This window comes from Andrena cerasifolii, chromosome 6, assembly GCF_050908995.1.
Source record: "Andrena cerasifolii isolate SP2316 chromosome 6, iyAndCera1_principal, whole genome shotgun sequence".
In the NCBI taxonomy this organism is placed as follows: domain Eukaryota; kingdom Metazoa; phylum Arthropoda; class Insecta; order Hymenoptera; family Andrenidae; genus Andrena; species Andrena cerasifolii.
The window spans coordinates 17,480,167-17,506,607 of record NC_135123.1 but is presented as its reverse complement, the minus strand read 5'-3'; the positions used below and the strand labels follow the sequence as shown (position 1 = coordinate 17,506,607).

The 26,441-nt window shown below is 48.3% G+C and overlaps 2 protein-coding genes and 1 non-coding gene across 9 annotated transcripts; 2 read left to right on the top strand and 1 right to left on the bottom strand.

Moving 5' to 3' along the window:
* Positions 1-696: 696 nt before the first annotated feature.
* LOC143370216 (uncharacterized) lies at positions 697-19,356 on the top strand. Of its 3 annotated transcripts, XM_076815016.1 has the most exons (9): positions 698-953; positions 11,375-12,352; positions 16,044-16,287; positions 16,700-17,138; positions 17,231-17,358; positions 17,749-17,868; positions 18,076-18,093; positions 18,487-18,634; positions 18,713-19,356. In XM_076815016.1, the coding sequence occupies exons 2-9, from the start codon at positions 11,375-11,377 to the stop codon at positions 18,807-18,809; spliced, it is 2,172 nt and encodes a 723-aa protein (XP_076671131.1). In that variant the 5' UTR covers positions 698-953; the 3' UTR covers positions 18,810-19,356. The 3 variants fall into 3 exon arrangements, with proteins under 3 accessions (XP_076671130.1, XP_076671131.1, XP_076671132.1); XM_076815015.1 differs by having other exon boundaries at positions 697-953; positions 18,076-18,634; XM_076815017.1 differs by lacking the exon at positions 18,076-18,093.
* Positions 14,127-14,288, top strand: LOC143370551 (U1 spliceosomal RNA). The gene has a single exon (XR_013085659.1). It is a non-coding gene; the product is annotated as a U1 spliceosomal RNA (small nuclear RNA).
* On the bottom strand, positions 19,159-25,767 carry Ars2 (arsenic resistance protein 2). 5 transcript variants are annotated; one of them, XM_076815009.1, is made up of 15 exons: positions 25,620-25,767; positions 25,101-25,246; positions 24,753-25,019; positions 24,356-24,550; positions 23,127-23,193; positions 22,626-23,049; positions 22,431-22,565; positions 22,126-22,367; positions 21,913-22,056; positions 21,586-21,834; positions 21,336-21,506; positions 21,002-21,264; positions 20,653-20,928; positions 20,428-20,574; positions 19,159-19,511 (listed from the first exon to the last, which is right to left on the bottom strand). In XM_076815009.1, exons 2-15 carry the CDS (start codon positions 25,220-25,222, stop codon positions 19,433-19,435), a joined length of 2,781 nt encoding a protein of 926 aa, XP_076671124.1. In that variant the 5' UTR covers positions 25,223-25,246; positions 25,620-25,767; the 3' UTR covers positions 19,159-19,432. The 5 variants fall into 5 exon arrangements, with proteins under 5 accessions (XP_076671124.1, XP_076671126.1, XP_076671128.1 ...); XM_076815011.1 differs by having other exon boundaries at positions 22,431-22,562; XM_076815013.1 differs by having other exon boundaries at positions 24,870-25,019.
* Between the last annotated feature and the right edge of the window lie 674 nt (positions 25,768-26,441).

Sequence of the window (26,441 nt, the reverse complement as noted above, 5' to 3'; positions counted from 1 at the left end):
TTAAAGCGTAATCGTGGAGGGTAGGTTAATTTGATTTCGTCGCAAAAGCCCGCCTCGGAATATTTCATTCAAACATATACGGTCAATCGGTAACTGGGTATGTCGATATTTTAAAAAAGCCATCGGTCCCCTAAACACAAGAAACTCGTAATGTTTCTAACAAGTTCCTTATCACGATCGGTCATCGTTTAGACAAAAACGATTCTACGCATTCGTTATCCGTTGCGATAGCTCATTACCAAGGAAAGGTAATAAGATTTTCGTGGAATTTTAGTGGGATGGTTTGTATTATAGAACATAGCTATGATATATTCACAGACGAGATATAGGATAGACTTATCACCCAATGCATTTTTTACCCCATTTTCATTTTAGCGTCACATGCAACGTTACCGCTGAAGTCTCGAAGCAAATTGTAACGTTACGCATAGTGGGAATTCAACACGCGTAAAACTAGACTTCAGGCTGAAATTATGGGTCGGTAACACAGTTTGGGTGACGACGCGACATCCATGAGGTGATAGGTCTATCCTATAGCTCGTCTGCGATATATTGACAGGTGGCCCGGTCGGTAAGTCAGAGCGCGAGGACGGTGGCGTGTGATTTGATTGGTTGTTGGGTCGCGTGGCCGCTCCCTGATTGGCTACCGTTCTGGGATGTTTGCAACCGCTGTGAACGTGGCGCGCGTATCTCGCTGCGCGGTCATTTACAGTTGGCGCGTCGTTGGGTTCGTGAGTGTTGACGCGTGACAAGTGCGCGGCTAGTACGGAAACACGTTGTCGGCGTCGGGAACGCGCGCGATATTAAAATGTGACGCTGGACAGGATCGCGACGGGAACCGGGACCTAAAGGATTCATCGACACATCCGCGGAGTGAACTTGACCCTGAGTGAAAGTGCTCTGGCATCAGTGACCACTTCTGGAGAACATGAGATTCTCGTAACAGATCGAAGGTAGGTCACTCCGTTACGAATAATGTAGGTACCTATTGTATTGTCTGTGGCGTATTGCACGTGTACGTGTAGGCGTACGTGTGTCACACCGGGCGTTGCAAGAGACGAGGGTCAATTATGCACGCGAGTGTCCCACGTGTTAGCGAAACCATCGACGCTGTACAGACCACTCGCATTAGATTCATTCATACATATTTGTGCAACGTTCGCGACATTCCTCGCCGGTAGTGCTTGGGCCGTAGCGAGTGTCAAGCGATCTACCATTGAGAAAGTTTTCCGTTTCATTCATTCATTCGCCGGGCCTGCTAATTCAACTTCTGCTTGCAATCTTAATCTCGACGAGCATTTCCGGGAAACAGCGCGTTCCACCGAGTTCCTGGTACCCGGGAAGAGTTCATTTAGCCGAGGAAGGTTGTTGTTTATATCGTAGATAAGGTAAAGGTACGAGTAGTTGACCAGTTAAGAGAAATCCTTCGCGTAAACAATAGTAACTACTTGCTCTTCAAATTAAATTAGGAATAATTAAAAAGATGTCTACACTTTAAGCTTTCTAAATTATGTAATGAGAACGATTTTTTAAAAAAGTAACCATTTTTCAAGATTCCGTAACTGCTTCAGAAGTTGACCATCCTTGGAAATGAAAATGCTAGTAGTTGACCCTATGTTGACGAGTAATTGACCACCTATACTAGAAAGAGAATTAATTATTTCTGAAAAAAAGAAAGTGAAATTAAAATTTTCAATTCTACAAGGAGTCCAATTCCGGAACTGACTAGACATTTCGAGTTTTTTGTTCAGCAGATTGTTTCCTTCGCTGGACTCTTCGTTCCACTGAATTTTCACAGGCTCAAAAATTCAATAGTCACCCACTGAAACGCAGTATACTACACACTTTAGAATTACGTTGTGTACTTCTAAAAAGATTAGAGACTAATTGGGTACCTACGTTATAAATGCTAAAGAAATTTAAAGAACTTAGAGAACACTGTGAGAGTTTAAGAAGTGAAGTATTCAGTCATAAAGAGTTAATAATTTCCGATTTTTTTTCGCCCGAACTATACATCTGTTATTAACAAAATCTTTAAGGAAGTAACGACGTAGGAACGCACTACTCATCTTGATGAAACTAAACGTTCGCTACTACTATTCATAATCCACTTCGCACTTGAGTCTTTTAAAGTTTGCGTTTTAAAGTCATCAAGTAGATGGCTTTGCGCGTCAACTGCACTGTTCTCAAGAGATCGTCGCTTCTAAAAACCTTATTTTTCAGGTTCTCCTGAAAATTGGTCAACTACCGGTACCTTTACCTCGCACGATTGATCATCTTAGCATTCCATTTCACCTGTACAAATTTTTTTGCCCACGACCGGAATCGATGCGGGAGAAAATGAAATTGTTGGGAGAAATTTATATTTATCCCCGCTCCGGCGAACGATTATTTTATCCAGCTATGCATGCTATTGGCCGCAAACTGGCACGGTTTATGCATATTGCATGCGTATTCGCGTATAGTGTCAGTGGCAAGAGGGTTTAGCTCGTCCCGCGTGCTCGGAGTACCTACGTGTATGTACCATCGAGTTTCCCCGTGTCTCTTTGTTTTCACGTGTCTCTTGGACACGCATTGCATCCGATTCCGCGATAACACCCGGGGCCGAACGATGGTAAACCGCGGCAGGTCGATAGCGGCCACCGGCAGATCGCGGTGAAACATTTTCTGGCCAGTTATTTTTAAGGAGCTTTGCCAATAATTAATCGCCGATCGAGTTACGAGCGCGGAGATGACTTTCCGGGGGCAGATATCGATTCCGCTAGTTGTCCCGTTTGAATCGCGCGCAAATTAGAGGAAACCGGCCGTCACCGGCCAACGCGGCGACTCGATTTAAGGACAGAGTAGATTACATCGCGCGCAGAGTAACCGCATTAATATCGAATCGATCGCCACGGCGCGATAACAGATTACAGTCAGCTTTTGTCGTAGTTGTGGACGGGACTTGGCGGCTGCCGCGAAGACGCTCGCGGTCGTTCCTCGACGGAACAAAGAAGTTCCTTCATCGTTGGGAATCGTCGGTGGCGGAGTGCTCGAGAGCATCGAGCACTCGACGAGCCTGAAAAATTCGGAGCGAACGCCTCGTTAGCGTGCCTCGTCAATCTCTGGTCGAAAGTTCACACGCTGCGCTCGGAATTAAGAGGCGAGGTCAGGCCAGCCGCCGAGTTGCTCCTAGAATTCCAAGCGGAGGACGATAGGGCCAGTGGCGATTAGGATGAGCGAGAGGCTAGGTAAGAACGGAGGCTCGGTTCCGCTGCAAGTCACTGGCCCAGCCACCGCCAACTTTTCCTGGATTCGGCCGACTGACGCCGCCTATTTATATCTCCGTGGTTGTAACTGGCCGCGATATAGCTCTGCGCGTAAGTCGGCTGAAAGTTTGCCTAGGCCTCGGTGGCGAATCAAAAAGGGCACGCGAACGCGATTCCCATAGTCTGATAGTCTAATACTGTAATCGATCTGCAACGATCATCGTTCGCTACCAATTACGAAAGAAGGGAAATGCACATGGACTATAGACGAACGGAACGGAGGAGGGGCGAAGGGGTCGAGGGGGCGCGTGGGCGCTTTCGCTAGCAAGTAAGGTGTACGGGTACCTTGCCGCGCCAGGTGTACTAAATAAAAGCGAACGCGTTAACCCTTGGCTGGCGAAGCGCGGCCGACCGTAACGTTTTCTATCCTCCCATTGTCAGCTGGTCGCCTCTCTTCTCTTTACTCCTCTTTTCTCTTGGCCCCGTGTATGCTCGACATTCTTCGACCTATCGCCCATTACCATAAGAATCATTCTCGTCAATGCTCAAGCTAGCGGCTGGTCCCCCGAGGAAAATCCCTTTCTTCCACTCTCTTCCCTCGACGAATTCACCTTTCCCCGGGAACGCGCGTGTCTAATCGGCCGCGTCGCGCTTGCTCCGAGGAGAATGGTACGCGGCTCGGACGGCCAAAGGTGGCGGGCCGGAAGAGGAACCTGCCTTTATAATTAGTGGCACTCGAGGCGCGCTTCGCGGTGGCGGGACATCTGGCCAAGGGACCTCTCTAGGACGCGTTATCTACGATTGCGGGCGGGAAAATAAAAAACAGACGAGCGGCAGCTGCCTCTTCGTCGCGGTCAACTGTACTCTAGTTACACCCCCTCTGGGTATTTATATCTACGGCTGCGATCAAAAGAGCCGGAGGATCGCGAATGCTCGCGAACAAAAGGAGCCTTCCTCCAAGTCCGATCCCTCGGCGAGTTTCGCTTCCCTCCCCTCACCGTTTCTTAGAGATCTGCCGTAGCAATTGCTGCAACCTTCATCGTAATTGACGATTTAAGAAAACGCGACCGTCCCGGGTGCCTCGACCAAGAGCATCGTCAGAATCAGGAAGCCCTGTTTCCCAGAGATTTATCGAGGGAGGTTTGGAATCGGCGCGATCCCACGTAGGGAAGCGCGCGCTAATTGGCGCGATAATCTCGGCGCATTCCGTCGCGTAAGCACGAAGAAACGGGGGATGCGATTTCGCGTGACTCCGACGCGAAACCTGCTACCACGAATCTCAAGCTCGCCGCGGATTTACGCGATACCTAGGTACTCCGAATCTGTTGTCAACGCGCGGATCAGCGAGGTCCAGCGAGGAACGCTGAATCGCGTCTCGTGGCTCGGGTCCTTTGAATCTGTTGAACCGCCCGGGGTACGCATGTGTCGAGAGATGAATTGATAGTCGTGTAACCGATTACTCGGTGGTCGAGTCTAATTACGCGACGCGACGGATCGCGGTCGGTTCGGGCGCTTCTCGTTGCTTGCGCTGTCTTTTGACGCCCGAAAGATAGAGAGAGAAGTCCGACCACGGCTCTCGTAGCTTCGTTGATCCGAATCACTCGCGTCTCGCTTTCCCTTTCAGCCTATCTTCTTTTATGGCCTACTATCCCCACTCGTGTTTCCGTAATTGTCTCCTCTTGATCGTTGGATATCGAGACGATGTTTGCTCTTTGGCCGCTGCTCGCTGGTTTCTCCCAGTCGGTCGCGGCCAGTTATGAATTTTATGATTTATTCGTGTTGCTCGTGGCGAGGGTGGCGAGGGCGCCAAGGAGGAGCAACACGGCCAGGGCTGGTCGTTATAGTCGACTGTATGAATTACGAGTGTGTGCATGCCAGTGACGTGCAGTCATCGGGCAATGGTCAGTGCCGATAGCCCTTCGTTTTTCGACCCTATACTTAGCGGATAATCGACGCGATATACTACGCTTATTAGTGGATGTAATAAGCCGAACGCCCGGACCCCCCGAGAACTATCCCTTTTGCGAATAGTTCCCTCCTTCTCCTCCAATAAATCCTCTGCGAACAACGGAGTCGTAGGCCAGCCAGGGGAACGGTTTCGAAATTAGTTGTCAATCCACGGGGTAACAGTGATCGTTGCCTACATCCAACTGCCACCAGCTTTCCTTTCTCCGGATTCTAAACGCACAGAGCTATCAGCCGTAGCCAAGTATTTGTCCAGCGTCCGTGAATAATTCACTGAGCTGCAAAGGTACGTAAACAGAAATAGAAAAAAAAATGAAAAGGAAAAAGAAAAAATTGCTGGAGGAGATCTGACCCCTGCCGGGGATCGAACCCGGGACCTTCCGCGCGCAACGCGAACGCTATGCGGCGCCGATTACGCGCTACGTACGTCACACGTAGTAGCGCAGCGCGCCCGGCCCGGCTCGGCTCGGCTCGATTCTCTCCTTCCCCGTACAAAGTCGTAAACCATCGCGATCACACGACGCAACGAATTAATAGCAAGCGGGTTTTCGTTGCCCGCCAAGAAGCTAATAATTTCGACCCGACCCCCCGACCGACGAGCAAATCATTCTCCAGCCACAGGAATGGCCCATTGTGATTTGAATACTTTATGCACCCTGCGCCGCAGACGATGCAGGAATGGCTCGTGCCTGTGCTCGTCCTTCCACCTTAGCTATTCAAGGATTTCGACAGAGCGCTCGGCGTCGCGAGTAGAATTTGTCCACGGCAGAGAAATATCTGCGCAACGATACCTTTACGCGCCCGCGTAGAGAGGAAACACGTAGGCACGTACTTACACAGCTGGGGGGTTCGGTGTTTGTCAGCGCGCGCGATAGCGCGCGGAGTGAATGAAATCCGCGCGATGGAATTTCCGTTCATTAAGAGCGTTCCAGTTCTCGTGGCCAGGGTATCGCAATCGATGCATCGAACACCTTGTTATCGAACGTTTTACATCGCCTGACGCTGCTTTTTCCGCGATCGTTAACTGTTGCGCTTTTTGCGCGCCCACGATCGACACGGCGACGTTTCCCACGCGGGCTCCCGCCACGATGATTCACGAAACGGGCCTGCGTTTGTTTCTGCCACTTTTTCTTCCATCTCCTTGTATTATTTCGATAGCGAGCGGCGAGACGCGAAAGTAGTTTCCCTTGGATCGAGGATCGCGGGCGCACGGTGATCCACGGCGCGAGCGTTTCCCGATTGACATCGACGCATTAGCAAAGCAAATATGAGAAGGCAACGGAGATAATAAGCGCACGGCAACGAAGCGCGGGAATAATGGCGGTGATCTGGACGCCGTGGAAACGGAGAACGTCGCGTCGTAATCGCGATATCCTCTCGAAAAATGCCGAGCGAGTCGTGGCCGGGCCTGGGCGAAAGCCGGACCACGCTCTCGTATAATGCGCCATTGTTGTTTCCCCGATATCACTGTACACGAGAATGGAATAACGGCGAGGAATCGGCGCGGCGACTATCGTTGCCGAAGAATCTCTCGGTAATGCCCCCGCGCAGGGCACGGTAATTCTAGGGGGTGTGACTCGATAGCCGCTGGTTCCTCCTTTCTTCCTTCGCCGCAGAGTGTAGAGTAGGGTGGCTCTTATTTTCGACTTCTGAATTTTCTTCGGGGCACCCTGCAGAATAGTTCGAAATAATTAAAAAGAAATCTGTGTAAAATTTCAGCCCGATCGGATAACGGGAAAAGGTGCCCCTGGGCCCTTAAACTTTTTATATAATATCAAACAGATTTTATATAATATGCTCCAAGGTATTTTGGTACCAAATTTTCAGGAAACATTCATGACATATCAAACACTGAAAATAAGATTTTTTTATTATCTTTTTCGCATATTTCGGTATATGCCCCTCCTTAAATGTTTAAAAAATAGTCCTCGAAAGTAAAAATTCCATTTTTTTGTTCGTCGTCATAAATAAAAAGTGTTCTAGAATCATTTAAACTTTTAAAATTTGAGAAAAAAGTTTTTTGTTAGTTTTTCGGACTTTTTTCGAAAACCGTTTGTCGCACGAGAAAAAGTAATAGAACATAAATGATGCTGCTTGTCCGGATCTATACCTTTTGTTTGACATATTTTTTTATTTAATCAATAACTTGGAGGATATTATATAAAATCAACGTCGCGAGCAGTTAAATAATGATTTAAATGTTTAAGGGCCCAGGGACACCCTTTCCCATTATCCGATCAAGCTGAAACTTACACGGATTTTTTTTTTAATTATTTGGAACTATAGTAAATAAGAGCCACCCTAGCGTAGAGCGTAGAACTGTGGAGTGCAGACAATGCACGTATGAAAGGGCCCGGTATACATATTTCCCTATCGCCGATTCTTTCTTCTTTCTTTCCACAGTTCCACGCTTTGATACCGTTCGACTAGTTCCAGCAGCAGCTTGCGCAAGCATTCTTTCTCCAACGGCTTGCTCGTTAATTAGCTAGAAATACGAAAGGATCGGCGGAGGAAACGCAGGGAAACAGGGCTCGTTACAGCGATCCGGTTTTCGAATAATTTCTAGTCGGGACGCGTCGGCTTGTCTAACAGCGATGGATCGCATTAATAACGCAAAAATAGCTGCAATTAAATCGATACCGTTGGCGTTTGATCGCGGCAGCGCAGCAGGCTGAATAATTTCCTCGGGATATCCTTGGCTCTGTTCGGTCGACCCTTGGACGTAACTCGTAGCGGTGATCGGTGTGTAACGTTAACCCTTGGCCACCCCGTGCAGCGACATATGGCGTGACACGTGCGACCAAACAACCGGTCTCCTCGGCCGTGCATACGTTTACGAACCACGCCACCGAGTATTATAATCCTTTTACAAAGATTCCTTGCGAAATTCGAAGCTCCATCGGCATCGGTGGACGCAGAATCGAGGCGAGCCCTTAAGGCTCGAGCCGTACCTATCCGCGGGTGGATGGTCGCGCGTCGCGCGTCGCACACGTCTTCGCAACGTGACTAATTGCGGAACCCTGCGTAACCGCACACGTGCACGCTCTCCTCTGCTTTCGCCTCGTAATTGTCTGCTGCGCGCGAACCTAACCGCCGAGATGGGTTCTCGATTAATCACCGACCGAACCAATTACGCCGCACACTGGACCGAAACGAATTCGGCGAGGAATCGGCACGCCGAGGGGGACGGCACGCGCCGCGACTCTCACGAATTCGTACCCACCATCGCTCGTCCTTGCAGTCGTCTTCGAACGGAATTTTCTTCCGCATTGTCGTCAGGCTATCGATCACCGAAACGAAATTCACGGCCTCCGAAAGGGTGACGCGTCAGCTGCGACGCTTCTCAGCTAATTGCTTAACCTTTAATCGAGTGCGCGACAAATAGAGGGAACACTAGAGAGAACGGAGCGGTGCAACGTAAGGAGAGACGGCAGCCTTAGAAGCGTAGATGGCAACTAATTAGACACCGGGCGACTTGACTGACCGATTGGCGCCTCTGCTCCTTCCTCCCTTTCACCCGCCGCAGGACTCGTTGACTCGTCGGTTCTTTGCGAAACAACTGAATGCCCATGGTCGCGTTCCTAACGCGCTACTTATCCTCATTAGCTATAATCGCATCGACCACTGCCTAGCTGAATCGTGTACGTGAAAACTTTCGGCAAGCCTCGAGGGAAAGTATCGCGAACACTTCAGGTTCGAGACGTTCCTTCAATAATAAACGATTCGATTATCCGTTGACGTGTGTGGTGAACCTACGGCTACGCTTGCTCACGCATTCAAGTCGCGTGGAGTCCCCGGTATCAGGAAGGAAATCTGCAGCCGGATGTAGAAACTTGGACAATAGACGCTCGCGGATAAGCATTCGTCCTTTCTTCCCCCAGTGGCATCTATTAGCTCTTCTCTCGCGAGAAGGTGGTTCCGCGTGGCTAGGAACGATGTCACCCGGGTCGTCCTTGGGCGGCGCAGGTTTTCTTCGTGCCATTCGATGACTCTTCCCATCGGAAACGCGTTTCACGCGTTTTTCACGTTAGCATGCAACAGGCTACGCGGGATCCTGTTAGTTTCGCGGGTGCGTCACCGCTAGCTCGCGGTTGACTCATTGTTAGTCCGCAGAGACACGTGGAATTAATCCCGGATTGGCTGCGGGCTCGAGAATCGAGATCCCTTCCTAATAAGAACGCGGTAAACTCGACGGGAATTTCATAACAGACAAACGATTAATTGCACGGTGTACGGCCGATCTTCCTACTTCGAGATTCCATTTCTCTCCCGTTATACGTATACCCTGTTTTCTTCCTGTGTCGGCGTTCCGACGTACGCTACACATGTCTGTCGACTACGGCGCACAAATTATGTATAGAACCGTTGCTTAATTAGTACTTTCAGTTGCATAAATGCGCAACCAGCAAGAGCATTGAAAGAATATTTAATGGACCTGGGAACGTTGTGTAAAGTCGCCGGACTACTTAGGTATTAGAAGTATGGAAGTAGATAGGGTTAAACTAGGTAATACGCCTCATTTGACAAAACACCCCAGCATTGTTTTACTTATCCCAACAAGAATACATCGACGCTATCGTCAGATTCGAACTTGCCTCGCAAGGGAACATCTCGAACCCGGAAATTCGAAAAATTTTGAATATTTGCGAATATGTAGGGAATTAATTTCCTCCTGATTACAACGCAAATGTTGTTTGCTGCCCAAATTCACTCTAAGGGGGTGTAATTGACCCCTGAAAATCCAGTTATTTTCCGATTTTCTGTTATAACTCGTGAACTGTATAATATTTTTTTTACCAAATGCTAGATCTAATTAAAACATGTAACTTTTGTCTCGAAACTTTTTTTCTATCTCTTACATTTCGCGAGTTATACGCCCATCGCAAAATCACGTATTTCTTTTTCTTCGTTGATAATAGAAATGTCGTGTAATTATGTAAGGAGTACATTACGGGCATCCTGGTCCGAAAATAATCTTAACGAAGCGATGGAGAAGGTAAAAAGTTAAACAACGGGCGTTAATGAAAGTAGCAGAATTTATAATATGTATACCTTCAAGGAGACTACGAAGACAGTTATAGACAGGAAAGTCTAAAAAGAAAAGAAAATTGATGCTTGAAAAAAAAGGAAATTTGAAATAAAATTGTATTCAATATTGTTTTATTTTTGTTAATAATATCTTATATAATACATATTCTACAACGTTTTGTTAAAAATAATAAAAAGTAATTACTTATTTATGTCGGGGCATTTTGTGACATAGGTGGGCCGTTTTACCTGACGACTGTGCTACAAAACGGGAGCGACGAGAGGCGCGTTGAGTGGTGAACGAAACGTTAGGCTGACGAACGATCTTCGCGCAGATCCGTCCAAGATCCACGAGGTCGATGACGTCAGAGGCTTGCTTGCCGGGTTCAATCAGAGAGTCAAGTCGCGATAATTGCGACAATCGTCGGGATGCTCCCCAACGAGACGCTTAATTCCGCTCCCTCGTTCCTCGCGACTCTCGCAACTCTCTTTCGCCTTTCGTTCAATTTACGGACCCTCGCGCGACTCGTCCCGCCGTTTACTTAGCTGGCAAGATTGGCAATCGCTAATTGCGCGCGCCCCGACGCGCGACACCACGGGCTTCCCCCGATCGAGCAGCGCCCGCAGCCGAGCCGAGGGTGGATCTACCGAATCCGCAAGTTGGTGACACGGTCTCATTTATGCGTATGTCGTAGGTCACGATATCGATTAATGTCATTAATGCAACGGTCATTCATCGGGAGGCTCGAATCGGGTGCACTCGTGGGAGCGTCTAGTTATATCTCTACCCACATTCGATAAGCGAATCGATGAACGAACGTTCGGCATACCGCTTCCTCGAGCGAGCCGCGTGGTTGTTGAATAGAAAAAAAAACCAGCCGGCGATGATCGAGGACACGGTAATTGGCGAACAGAGGGCCGGCCACGGCCCACAAAACGCTTAATTATCTCCGCGACCAGAGGCGGCTGGTTTTTCTTTCGTGGGGGAGCATAAGCTGTTATGAATCGATCAAACTGCTCGTTGAAATTGGAAATATGACGAGGGAACGGGCCCCTGCGCGAAATACGAGGCACACGCAGGTGGTCGGGTTAGAAATCTATTATTTAAATCGATACCATTCCCTGGAATTCAGATGGAGAACGAAGCCTTCGAGGAGGAGCACCATCCAAGGATCCAAGAGGCGGCTACCTTTTCGCAACAGCCTTCGCCCCTCCCCTTCCGTCCAGGGATCGATCTCTTCGCTGACCTTTCCGTCTCGAACTCGGATGGCCACGTGTACGAAGACATCTTGCCCGGTGTCGAGGAGGTGTCCACCCTCTCGAACGCGTCATTCGTCCAAGATCTTGCTAGATCGAGCGCGAGCGTTCTCCAGCGACACTTGGACGTGGTCGATTACGTGTCGCGCGAGCCCACGGCAAAGTCCCCGGAGCAGGCCGAGGTCTCAACGTTTCGGCGCAACCTCACGCTACCTTTCCGCTCGAGTGCCGGCCTCGATGCTTCCGCCACTAGCTGCTCTTCCGTCCGCGTGACGAGCCGAGAGAAAAACAGCTGTCCGGAGGAAGACGCGGACGACGCGGAAGCGGCGGCCAGGAACGACGCGAGGACACCTCTCGACGATGCGTTCGCGCCAAGAGAGGGCCAGGTTCGAGCGCAGTCCGGATGCAGGCCCAACAGGAGACGCAGGAAGAAGGACTGCAAGCACTGCAGGAGCAAGGCTGCAGCCTCGGCGAACGAGGAGCACCAGGAGGCGGCGCTCGGGAACAATCAACAGCCCCGGTCGATTCTGGACCCGTGCAACCTCGGCATGCTGACCGCGCGTTCTCCAGGAGGAATGGCCGAGCGGAAAGAGCTTGCTGGGCCGGGAACCGATCCGACGGTCTTCACAATTTCGGAGAACGTCGGGGGATCGCCGGGGAGCACGCTCAAGCTGATCGAGTACGAGCGGAACGACGCGGGCCCGATTCGCGAGACCAACGATGGCAAAGCTCTGATCACGCCGGAGAAGAACCGAGCTGGCATGAGGGTGAACTCGATCTACTCGCAGGACCGCTGGTACGCCAAGGAGGCGCCGATATTTTCCACCGATGTTAAAGAGCACGGCACATTTCAGGTGAGTCTCGTCTATGAGTAGATCTGGCTATGTCTATGGGGTCGCTCTTAAATTACGTAAGGCTTTTATGGGGGTCTGGCGAATTTCTTACGTTTTCTTACAGCGGGGAGGGGGGGGGGTCAGGTAGCGTTTTACGTAATATTTTTTAAACCTAGTTTTCAATATGAGAGGCCTAAAGAACGATGTTTCATCGCGCACGCGAAACCAAATTAAATGAATTATATAAACCTTTAGAAGAATTTTGATAACTGAAAAATGCAATGTAAAAAATATTACGTAAGCAGCGGGGAGGGGGTTGGAGTATAAAATCTTACGAATTCTTGTACTGGGGAAGGGAGGGATAAAAACTCTACAAAATTACCCATACATAATTCAAGGATGGCCCCTATTCTATGAAGCAGGAATGGGACGTCTATTCGTTTGGGACGATGTCAAATAAATTTGTACATTTATGGTGAAGAGCGATGATTGCATCAATCTTATCTGTTTGGATTAGGGTGGCTCTTATTTTCGACTTTAGAATTTTCTTCGGGGCACCCGCCAGAATAGTTACAAATAATTAAAAAAAAATCTGTGTAAAGTTTGAGCCCGATCGGATAACGGGAAAAGGTGCCCCTGGGCCCTTGAACATTTAAATCATTACACAGTTCGACAGCTATCTGGACTTGTAACATTCAATAGCCGTTTCTAATAGGTTTTCGTGCGCTGAAAACGAATCCGCAAACCGTTTGTCGTAACCACCCTCAGTTTTTGAGAAATTCGATTTTGAAAAAAATTGCAAATTTTCAAAATTGCAATTTTCTTATTGCGTCAAATTATTCTATGAATCCTCCCGAATACAACGGTATAAGTTATTAGTGCATTATGAACATTTAAATATGTTTAAACAATGATCAATGGGAAAACAACACTCGAAATGCACCCATTTTTGAAGATATCTTTCAATTTATTTCCAAAACTAAGGATCTAGGAGAAAATCTGACTACTCCACGCGATGCAAAATCGTGATTTCGAGAAAAATGCATTTGATAGATCACTTCTGATGTCTGTATCTTCGATATTTTTGCAAATTTCGGTCCCAAATTTTCAGGAAACATTCATGACATATCAAACACTGAAAATAAGGATTTTTTTATCTTTTTGGCATAATTCGGTATATGTCTCCCTCTTAAATGTGTAAAAAAATTGTCCTCGAAAATAAAAATTCCATTTTTTTGTTCGCCTTCATGAGTAAAAAGTGTTCGAGAAGCATTTCTTTCAAAATTTGAGGAAAAAAAGTATTTTTTTAGTATTTCAGACTTTTTTCGAGAACCGCTTGTCGCGCGAGAAAAAAATAATAAAACATAAAATATGCTCCTTGTCCAGATCTACAACTTTTGTTTGACATATTTTTTTATACAATCAATAACTTGAAGGATATTATATAAAATCGACTTTTTGAGCTGTTAAACAATTATTTAAATGTTCGAGGGCCCAGGGGCACCTTTTCCCGTTATTTTTTTAATTATTTGAAACTATTCTGGAGAGCGCTCCGAAGAAAATCTGGAAAAAAAATTTACCACGAGTAAATAAGAGTCACCCTAAGTAGTATGGATAGTAAGATAGTAGATCGAGAGCCACTGGTCAGGCAACAGGGGGCTGTAAGTTGAAAGCCTCTGCTCGCGCGGCAGTGTAGTTCGCTCAGCGGCGTTCAGGTAGCGCTGCGTAGCGCAGTTTCTCGCTGCAGAAAGTGCGCAATGGTTAGGATAAGTAGGAAGCCCGAGCAGAGGAAAGCATACTTACCTGGCGCAGAGGTTACCGTGATCAAGAAGGCGGTTCCTCCAGGGCGAGGCTTTTCCATTGCACTAAGGTTAGGCTGACCCTTGCGAATATCCCTAATGTGGATATCTCGGGCGTATAATTTTTGGTAGTCGGGACTGCGTTCGCGCTGTCCCGGACAATACAATTCAAACAAAAAATCTGCGAATAAAAAAGCAGGAGCAACTGAAAGAAAAATTCCGTTGTTAAATAGAGTTATTAAAAGTAAGATTAATTTTAACTATTAACTACTGCATACGAATAAAAAATGTTGGAGAATTAATTGGGTAAGTTTTTCATTTCCGTCGATTCTGAGAGACACGTAACGAAGAAAAAGGGGCAAACAAATAAATGGTGTGATATTCCGCGTATTCCCTCCCATCCTCCAGTAAAGAAATAGTAGTAGTTACTACAAACGCCGCTAAACCTTTGAAGTGAATCTTGGTTGAAGCGGTGGGGGCATTCTCTTTGAACCTGGGCGTCGCGTCGCGACAATTTGTAGTATACGACGGCGCGGCGTCGATCTTAGAAATAGAACGAAAGGAGGGCGATTCGAGGAGACGAGACCGCTGGTCGACCTGGCCCCCACCTGCGAGGCGATTAAAGCCTTCTAGCGAGAAACCTAAAACAATGCCACCCTTTTCCCGGCATCTAATCTCTTTGTCCATTCTTCACGAGTCGAGGCCTTGGAGAAACGCGGCACGAAATTTTCGTTGAGAACTGTGTCAAAGATCGCGTAAATCTGCGTGACCAAGACGCGTAGCTCCGATCGCGCAATCCTTGGGATCTCGTTTGTATTCTAAAGAAGACTAGTCTCGCGACTCTGATATCGCGTCATTTCTTTTCTCGTTCCAATGTACCCGGCCTCTACATTTATTTTTTATTCTGGGGTCCCAGTTTCTACTTTTATTCTATCGTTATCGTAGATGGACGATACTGAATCCGATTTCCGCGACGACGGAGGAAATAACCGGCCAACAATTTCACGAAATAGATAGGTACATGGTGGCTTAATTTAGACTACAAGTGCGTTTGGCCTGTCATCGTGGTGCGTTTCCTCGCGGAGGAGTCTGCTCGGCCAGACGTCCCTCTCGAGGAAGCTGCAGGACGGACTCGTCGCGTCTGGCGCTTCTCCGCCCTAAACGAACAAAACGGAAGAAAACGGAACGGAAGTGGAATACGTCTATCTATAGCCAGACGCGATGATGGTCTGCTGTAGCGCGTCGCTCTCCTCGCGCTCCTCGAGCCTCTCGTAACCGAACACGCGCGAAATCTAGCGGACCGCAGTCTCGTGGTTGAACGATGGTGAAACCATCGAGAAACTCTTTTAATCCAGGGAGGTCCTTAATCGCAGAGAACGGTTTCTCCTAATGTATAGGGCTGTAGGGAATATACACAGGGAAACGAAAGGTCGATCGAGCGTCGATAGCGTTTGACGCGGTCACGTAAAGCGCCACCGAGAGCGGTAGTCAGTTCCACTCGGACCACTGCCTCGATAGGCACGACTTTTTCTTACGCTCGGACGCGTTTATCAGAAGAGAGAAGTTGATTAGAGACGGATATAGAAGTTTGCAGTTCCGTATGTTGTCCGAAAACCGAGGCACGAAAGAGTACAGATTCGTCTACGTATTCTTGCTGCCGTTCTTAACGTCGGGTCTATATTTATCGCGAAGCGAGAACCAATAACGAGACCGTAGCTGGTTAATAATCGGCGAATCCACCGCGCCTCTGTTTGCTCTGGAGAAACGCAAAATCTATCGCCGAGCAGATAAACGATTATCGTGGATTTCAAGAGAATGCGGCACGGATGGCGGAACTCGAGGTGAAGCCGATGGAATCGGAAGCCTCGCCATGGGACGATGACAGATGTCACGACAGAATTCTCCGTTTTCAGAGGGCCTACTCCCTCCCCGCGCGAACGCAAACGCCGTCCTCTCAGAATCGCGTGAATTTGCGGCGAAGCGTGAGAGGAGAGCCACCGCCGCATCCTGCCAGGCTGCACAAGCACCGACGCGGTTGGACTCTGCACTTGGCGAGTCCTCTGGAGTCATCCAAGCGCACCAGGTCCCTCATCCTTCTGCTGATCCTGATGCTGGCGCTTCTGGGAATCGGTGGCGTCGCTCTCTACATCGTCTTCGGTAAGTGCGCGTACTTATGTACGTAGGTTGTCAGAGCTGAAAGCGACTCGAATCGAAAGCGCCGCGCCGGTTACACGCGACTAGGTAATTAAGCGCGCTCGCGTCCAGCTGACGAGCGGGACCCGCTTCGCCGAGGTTTAATTCGCCGAAGAGCGAAGTAATCGCGGCAACTAGATGGATTTAACCGTTGGGTCAACAGTGCGCTTTCCTCGGCACGCTCTCGTGCTCGATAGACCGATTCGAGTCGAGTTAAAGCGTAGTCGCAACCGAGCAAGTGGAGTAAGCTCGGACGCGCGACACTCGGCCATTCTTTCGCAAAGACGCCGACGCTCGTCGATGTTGTATCGCTAACTCGCTTCTCCCGCGTGCCCGCGATAGAAAACCTTGGTAACGCGAGACCGATTCGTTGTAGAGCCTGAAAAGCTGCAGATCATCCAACAGTACCTAAAATCGTCGGCCAGCACCGCGTCCAGACACAACACCTTATCCGCTGGAACGTTCTTCTCGAGCCCCAAAAGTGACCAAGAAAACGATACGTCCACCGCGACACCGGCAAGCAGCAGCCTGCCCGCGAGTGTCGTTTTAAGCGACGACCAGTCGTTCCCGGATAACAGTACGGGGACGTCGTCGGTGTTGGAGTCGGAAACTGAAACGGAGGATAGCAGTCCATCGAGCCTCAACTCTACCAGATATTGCGACGACTGTTTAGCCGAGGAGGTGTGCGTAGCCATCGTGGACGAGCCAGTGCCCATCTGCAGGATCGGCATCGATCGCGAGGATCCCACCGGATGCGCTGGTTTCTGCCTAATCAACAAGCAAAAGTGCCATCGTCTGGACGTAGATGCGTTCAGGTTCCTGGACATTTTCATTCCACTTGTTTGCAGTGTTTGCACCCCTTCTCTGTCCGCTTTATCTCGTCTGATACTTTGATCGGTTCGTACAGGTGCGTGGAAGTGGAGCATTACTGTCTGGACGACGAGTGGGCGTGCTCCAACACCCTGTGCATCCCCCTGGAGAAGCGCTGCGACGGGCATATGAATTGTTACGACCACTCGGACGAGTACAATTGCGGTACGCATTGTGTGTATATCGCATTAGCCCAGTTTTGCACGACCCATAACTCTCTGTTATCGGCTTTGCCGGTTTGTCACAGTTCGCGGGGCTTCGGTTTACTAGTTTTCGCGTATAATGATCCCAGTCATCCGCTGGGTAAGGAACCCGCGCGTGCCACGCACCAGTGCGTACGCTGCTCTTCGTTTTGAGGCTCCCCCAAAGCAACGCGGTTATTCGCTGTCGCCTGCGCGTTGGATAATCGCGTTGATTTGGGGGAGCCTTTACTTGAAACTTCATGAACACAGAGGCACCCGTGGAAAGGGGTTCCCGGAGCAGTTTCCTTTCTCTTGGACGGTGGGGCAGTAGAAGATTTCAAGTGATAAGGCGGGGTTGGCGGGTTTGTTGCAGCCTGCGATCCAGAGACGCATTTCCAGTGCGGTAACGAGACTTCCTGCCTCCCATTGGAAAAGAGATGCGACGGGAAGATAGATTGCTGGGACGCGGCCGACGAGATTAATTGCACGTTAGGTAAGATACCGCGTGCTCGCTTTCGCGAATTATCGACTGGTCAACGCGATTAGCGTCTCCTGCGCGAGACGAAGCCCACGGTGGCCCGTCGTCCATCGGCAGATGTATTCGCGTACCTTCAGTTAGCACGATCACCATCCGTCTCTCTGTCTCTCACTGTGGGTGAAGGTCCTTTATCAACTTCTTTTTCTCTTTTCTCCTCCGTAGGTCGTAATCTCGGTCGGTGTGAGTACATACATTCGTTCCTCTGGAACCTATTCATTTTTCGCATGTCATGCACGCTTACCCTTAATTACCGCGGTACGCAATACCGCCACGCTGCACCCGCTGTTCTTAGCTGTTGGAGCGCACGCACACGCACGGATCTCCTCTGTCGTTTTTTTTTTTTATTTCACGCGTACAATGCCGCTTCTCATTTTTCCCGACCTCGAGATTCCCGAGAACGGTCCGAGGAAAAAGAAATAACGTGGCTTCGCCTAACCGATGACTCCACGCGCTTCACCGCTGCTTGCTTCCACTCTAACGTGAAAACTGCACGCGCCTCTGGCTTTCTCAAGTGTGATCCAAACGGTGCCGTCAAGTATTCACAACGGCGATTGTGTTTTGCCGGACGATCAGCTTGTCCCTTGGAAAACGAGTTCACGTGCAGTAACGGCCAGTGCATATTGAAGGCTCGTTTCTGCGACGGGCTGCCGGACTGTCTGGATGGATCGGACGAGCCACACGGATGCCAAGGCCGGTGCAACAAGCACGAGTTCACGTGCCAGTGAGTTTCGCGGTACCGGGAGATTGGGTAGACCCCTCGCACCGACATTTCTCCATTTTCTGATTTTTACTCATACAGAAACAATCGATGCATCGCGAAGGGGATGAAGTGCAACGGGGTGGACGATTGCGGCGACGGAACGGACGAGAGGCATTGCAAAGATCGATTCCCTTAATTTTACTACTCTCGCGTCCCCGGGAACGCGCGTTGTTCCCTGGGCGTCGTACGTTGCAGTATTTTTTACCACAGAGACGAGTGTAATTAATGTATATATCTGTCTGTATAGGTATACAGTGGTATCGTGAATAAAGAGTTTAGAAGGCGGTAGAATTGATCACGGAGGATGTATCAGGAAATGATATATTTTATTGGTGTATTACAGGTTTGATTACAGATACCGAGTTTTAATGTAAACAGATGTATATCTCTGTCGTCGCGTGTTGTTTTAACAGAGCAGTACTTTCAGACACTACCAATAGATAGATTAGATAGATGTATTAATATACTATATATATATATATCGATATATATATATATATATATCGCTGTAAATGGAGATCTTGCTGTTCGATGCGCGCGTTTTGCTCACGCATCGCGTTTGTACACATCTAATGATTACGCGTACGTAACTATGTATATTTTTGTATTACAGTCGATTGCATCGTTTCGCGGAACTCTTCCTAGTCCCTTATCTAAATAAAAAGATTATCGGCACGATATAAGTATGTACAGATGTATGTAACGCACAGTAATTCCTCTTGATTCCTCGACAGCGACGAGTCGCCAGACAGATGGGATTTACAGGAACTCGTCCGGCTCTCTCGGTGCGTCGAGATCGCGATAATGAATGACTGGTCGGAACTCTCCTCCACCGCCGCTGTAACGTTCAATAAAAATTAAAACGTTTCGCTCTGATCGAACGGACTTGAAACGTGCGAGTCGCGTGAATCGCGAATCGATCAGAGCCGACAACTACGTAAACGAATTCTGATAACCCGATCGGTTGTTACGGTTGCAACGCCCCTGACGTGTCATGACGTACGACCAACTGGACATAGGATTCGAACGGATATATGGGATGTAAAAATGAAGGCACACGTGAGCAGTAACAAATAATTTTATTTGTTATTTCTGTCGTTTCATAAAATTACAACATTCGCCGACTTTGCATTTCTCATTTTGATAGGGAGCGCGATACGGTATTTTTCTTACTAAAATATACGTCATGTATTATATACTATCTTTCTTTCTTTCTTTCTTTTTTCCTTTATGTACATGAGCAGTCAAGTTTATGTAATGTAAGAAGATGAGAGAAATGTGCTGATTTTGTAACACAACCACTTTGTTTCCTTTAGGAAAGTCTCTATCGCGCTAAAGAGCAGTGTTGTGGTGTCAAAGCTCGTTTTACCAAGTCTTAGCGCGTTATCGTCTGGTATCGTTTAGAATTTATCTGATTGCCTTTAAGCCCGTACGAATGACTCGAGAATGGTACTCGATAAAACTTAGAACATGTCCATGTCTGGCTGGTCCAAGTCATTATAACTAACAAGAGCCCTCGAGGTTGAGTCCGGGGCAGCCCTGTAAAACAGCGCATCGCACCATCTTCAGAATGTGTCGCAGAAAAGAATCTCGAAACGCGAGAGCCCCGATCGACGGTCAAGAACCGATGGTTTTTACGCTCAGGCGACAGAGAGCTTGGATGCATTTTATCGTGTTGCTGAATGACTCACGACCAGTGGTCACAGTGTAGCGAGCTCTACGAGAGAAAAACAAGAAAGAATAGTTTGTCTTACCGTCCTCTATTGAAACCTCCACGGCTAGGACGTGGCATTCCGAATCCACCTCCTCCTCCTCCACCACCACCTCCACCGAACCCAGAGCCGTAATTCGAACCGTATCCTCCTCTGCTACTACCGTAACCGCTTCCGTAACTTCCGAATCTATAGAATTGAATTATAGTATTTTTTTAATACACATTTACACTTGCTACAAAGAGTGATTGGTCTTAGGATACTCACGTGGAACATCCATACGGGTTAAATCCTTCGCGCACACCTTCCCTCGGCGGTGCTTTGTTGCCAGGATGCTCTGGAAGCTGCGGCCTCTTCGGGTCCTTCAGATAGTTGTTAAAATATTCCGCCTCCCCTTTCACCTCGGTTACCTTCTCCGCGTGTTTGTTGAAGATGTGCTTTCGAATGAAATCGGGTCCTTTGAACTTCTTCCCGCTGAGCGGGCACAGCCACTTGTCCTTCGATAGCTCTTGGGTGTTGGCTTGAACGAATTTCTCCACCTCGCTGATTCGAGGGTTAAGGAAACAATGGGCGTAATGGAAATCTGATTATTCTCGCGTACGCTGGAAAAGGATACTTTTCGGCGTTTTTAGCGCCGAGCTTGTCGTACTCCTCTTGAGACAATGTCGCGACCGGTTGCAAGAACGCGATCATTTTACTCTCGAAGTTGCGACAGTACTCGGACAATTCCGTGCTGGACACTTTGGCGGTCGGAGGCGAGCCTCTGACGTGCATTATGCCGCATCTGTTCGGCATCTCGTCTTCGTTCGGATACTCGCAGTGATTGTAGTAGTCGACCGAATGGACTATTCGCAAGTAAAGGATCAGTCTGTCCAAGACCTGAGGAACCAACAACGCGTAAAAAATTGAACGCATGTCCTTTAGATGGTGTATACTGTACGATACTGAACCTTGATGAGGGTTGGGTCTCTCTCGATCGGACTGTCTCCATCGCCACCCAGCTGCCCCTCCTCCTGATCACCAGACATTCCCAGCAATTCCTCTTCTTCGGCTGACGCTTCCTCTATCAGGTAGTCGGTAATGTTCTCCAAGACTGGATTTTTAGACGGCAATCCAAATGCCTAGGGAAGCAGAGATTGGTGAATGTTTGAATACCTTTCGCTCGCCTTCGTTACACGTACGAATTAAACATCGCCTTACAGCCTGTTCCATTTCGCGAGCATTTTGTGCGCTTTTATTTTCCTTGTTGTCGTCGTCGTGCTTGGACGCGTTATCGTCTTTCTTGTCGTCGTTCCAGAGACCAACCCTGTTGTCCAAGTTGTGAACGATTTTGGCACTCAACTTGATATCGTGTCTGACTATTTGCTTGTGAGACGTCAGGCCATTCACGGTACGGATGCGCCTCGAGAGATCCCGATTCACTATAGCGCCGAGTTCGCAGTCGCGAAGCTGGAATTATCGAATACTGTTAGAAATCTTCGACTCTTTGCCAATTTATTTGTCAGATTTCAGAGGATCGCGACTCACTCGAATATTATTTAAACTCCAGCAGATCTCCTTTATGTTCACTTGTCTTTCGAAAGACACCCACCCTCTTCTAAACCACCTCCTTTCCGGCTGAGGATCCGCTATGGCAACTCGCAAAAATCCCGGGAAGCGTTTGCACATCTGCTGATAAAGATCGTTCATGTTTATAAAAAAGAATGCAACAGGCTACACGCGTAGAGGCAAGCAACTGACCGCTTCGACTTCCGCTTTGGTGATAGTCGGCGCTAAATTGCGGAGAAAGATGCTGCTAGTCTTGTGCAAGGCCCTGGGTTCCTTTTCCTTATCTTCGCTCGCTAGATCGATCACGGTCTCTGGCTCTATCGCAGACTTTTTAGCTTCTGGTGGCTCGCCATCGGCTTTAGCCTCCCGATGGTCCTCTTTACCATCCCGAGCATCAGATTTTTCATTGCTGACATCCATCTTCTCAGCGCCAGCTGAAAGAAAATTCGTAAGGCTGTAAGTTGCAATTATCTGGCAACCGCGTCATCGAGACCTACGATTTTCCGTTTTTGGCGTGTCAGGTTTGTTACTGTCGCTGCCAGAGGAACTACTGCTGCTACTGCTGCTGCTGCTGCTAGTGTTACTGTCGGTGCGTTTCCTCTTTTTAGGGTTCACTTCCTCCGGTTTACCTGCTACACCACGAGAGAAATTGTAAATGCTAGAATAGTAAGACGGATTGCGAGGCGAGATACCTGTGATTCCGTCCATATCATCCTCCTTCTTGATTTGCTCTGTATTCTCTTCGGGTTTCTCCGCCTCTTCCATTATATTTTCATCCTTTTCCACGTGTTTGATTTCAGCATCCGTGCCTTGTCCATTTTTGAACGTTTTCTCAGAGCTCGAGCCCTCATCGGCCTTACTTACATCGCTACTGTCCACTTTCTTCTCCGGCACAGCTTTGTTCTTCGCCTCCCTCTTGTCTTTAGCCGAATCTTTAGACATGACCGTATTCGCAGGCTTCATGTCCAGAATTTGCAAATCTTCCTCGGTGCCACCCTCCAACTTAATAACCACCGCGTCTAACAAGTGCAGTAAGGCATCCGCTTGCTCGGCGTCCACCGAAACTTTGTCTATTTCTTCGGCATCGAGCATTTCCAAGAAAACTTCCACGCGTTTCTGGAAAGAAAGGCGCACGGTAACAGGATCGATCGACATTTTACGGTGAAAGTATCGTTTAACCGAACGACGCGTACCTTAAGGGCCGCCACCTGCTCCTCCTTTCTCTTCACTGACTCTTCTGGATGGTACTTTATTTTGAACCTAGCGATCGACAGAAAATTCCCCATTAGCTTGGGATTGTGGAGGGAGTGTCTCATCGGGTAAAAGCAAAGAGGCGTACAATTTGCGGACTCGTCGTTCATTACGTTCGGAAAAAGATTGCATTCGAATGAAAAGAATATAGTTAGCTGTAAGAACTGGACGTACTGTACAACGCACGCGACGTGCTCTATCAATTGAAAGTTCTCGAGATCGTGAAGAAACTGGATCGTAAATGCATTTGTTTATAACCGTGACCGTCAGATCCGTCGCGACAGGTGTTGGATAAAATATAAAAGAGAAATCGGTATGCTTCCCATCCCTATTTAGAGCGAATCGTTGTTCGTGACTAAGCAGTAACGTGTATCCCTTTTTCTCTCCCGAGAATGATTACGTAGGAAATTATCATTTTTACTGTGAACATTGTCAGTTACAGAATGAAGCCTCACCTGTAGTCTGATACTTTTACTCGCATTCAGTTTTCTCGTGGACACAGAGGTCTATTGTAACGATAGCATATCTTTGAAATGTCAGGATATATAATTAAACGGGTTTAGAACGCGGCCTACAGCGAGCATGCTTGGGCTTTGCGCGCCCAGCTCGCATTTCTTTCTTTAACTACCTAATGGACATCTCGATTCTTCTGCGATGCGCGAGACGCGATATGCATAAAATATCGTACGGAAAAATAAACGAGCGAGGTGACCTGTGCCCAAGACATAAGGCGTTGCTGGCTGTACACTGTAGGGATAGACAGAGCTGGTCATATTGCCTTCAAATTACCGATAAAATTGTGTCTGTAATTTAGCAAAAATTATAAAGCCGCTACACCCTCGCACCTCCTTCTGTCCAATCCTGCATACACGATGCCCCGTTCAAAAGCGAGCCACTGACGTCGCCAACAGTTTCGAGCAGGGCACCTTGTATATGCGCTCCGCGCATACATATTTGGACAGAATTCGATAATTTCACTAGAACTGCATGATTATTTCCTACAGTGGATATAATGTATTCGCAATGTAGTCGGATTTTATCCGTGAGTATTACGGACGAGCAAACGGTTACGCCACTGTAGAAATTAATTATTCTTATATGTACATTGAAGTACGACAGAGCTTCGCGGTACTCTAGGCACAAGCTGAATAGAGGATAAAATGAAATATACCATTCCTCGTCCTTGTGCGCAACGAAAAATTCGTTCAACTGTTGCCTCCTGAATTCCAGTTTATATTCGTTATAACGCTTAATAGCTTCCTCGTCGGTAATAGTGTCTTCTTGAGTTCCGAGGAACGCTTTAAACGACATCATCGGTGGCTGAGTCTCGACATTGGAATTGCTAAAGTTGCCAGCTACCTCTCGACTGCAGAAAACACAAAGGGGTATTACGAGCGATTAAAAAAATGGAGAATGCACAAGCGCTACCTCAGGCGGGCCAACAATCTTGGAGTGAATCGACTCCTCTTTTGCATGGTCGAAACGCAACCTCTCTTTCTCACGACAAGTCATAACAGACGCAGAGAAGAAAAGAAGATCGCGGCAAGAGTAACAGAAGAAACACGCACCTGCTGGTATTACTATGGTTTCCATAGTGATGATTGCCGTAAAACGGTGGTGGATAATGGTCCGGACCCCAGGATGTCGCGCCACCTCCTCCACCACCATAATAATCGTGTCCATACCTTGGTCTATCGTCCCAATCAGCCCTCATTCTCTTCATAGGAGGCGTCATTTCCTGCGATCTGGCGGGGCTATATCTATCTCGTCCTCCGCCACCGCCGCCGCGGTATTCTCTGTACTCTGGGCGTTGTCTAGGGCGGCTGGACCACTCCCTGGAATAGCAGCTGGCCGTTATAAAACTACAAGACGCAGGCTAGCAAAAGGAGGTGCCTACTCGCAGGCTCGACGGTTACCTATCCACCCAATCGTCTCGTCTCCTGTCATCTCTGCGACCTTCCCTCGAATATGACTCTGTCCTCTCTCCCCTAAACTTGTCTCTCCGTTTCCTGTCGTACTCGTCATCGGAGTCACCCATTATGTGTAAAATTTAACGCTAATTCTGCAACATATAAACCGTACAAACACGATTCTGAATTGTACTCCAGAACAACATCGTACGTCGGCGCGGGGTTAAGTTGGCAATCGGAGCGCACATATTTCCCAGCACACGAGCATCAAGTACCTTCGATCGTTCTCCGTTCAAACGGCCGGCTGAAAGGGAATACGTCTCCACGAGAATGTTAGCCTCGGGACCACCGATCGTGAACGATTTTTCGAACGAAATATTCGAATAACGCGCGAACGGTACCCTTGGAATCTTCCAGTGTTTTACGTTTCGTTAATTCGTGGAAGCAGAGCGGTACTGCGGCAGGAACGCAGCTGCGACGAGTCTGGCGCAAAAGGTGCTAGAAAGGAGATTGGAGAAAGCTCACCTAGTTCAGGTACAACGAAAACGAAATTCCACCGTGCAGGATATACGCCACCCGTTACCGTGCGTCACCAGAGTATCCTTCTCGAAGAAGTGCAGCGTCCGATCGTTCCGATCGATACGGCTACCTATCGATAACCCCCTTCGATTCGAGAAGCCCGCGAAATTCAAACGCGTTTCACTGCCATTCGTAAAACTCGCGGCTGTTCTTCATCCGAGCGTCTGTAAGTGAAAATGAAAATGGGATGCAAGTGTTTCTCCATACTTATCTCGATGGAATCGAAGCAGGGTTGATGCGACGTTAAATACACCGTGTATTTCTCCATTTAGATTGATTCGCCCGATAGCATTGTCTTCGGCTTTTCTTTTCCAAGGAATTAAAGGACGCGTTCCTGACTTGGTGGGCATCCCATAAATCTCGCGTCGAGGGGAACAAAAGGGTGATATGTTCGCGGCTTTACCCAATTCCGATATGATCTCGTGTACAGGATATCGGCGTTCGAAGGAGCGTCGTTGTCGAGACGTAAGTGCGATCTATAAATAATTCTTCACTCATGCGGTACTATTACACAACGGTGGTTGGTCTTCTTCTTGCTCACGGCTCGTGGAAAAACCAGAGTCACCATACCTTGTTTCATCGATAAATCTGATTCTCTCTTTTTATTAGAACAACTCGCGGCCGGCGTAGTCGAGGATGGCGTTACCTCTTAACCAGGCATCGAAGTCACCGCACCGCTCCCACTATTCCTTCCCCGTTGTTTCGCGCGGTCATTATTTTAATTCCCGTTGATGTCATTCGTACTGGCTCGTAAATCGACACACGCGT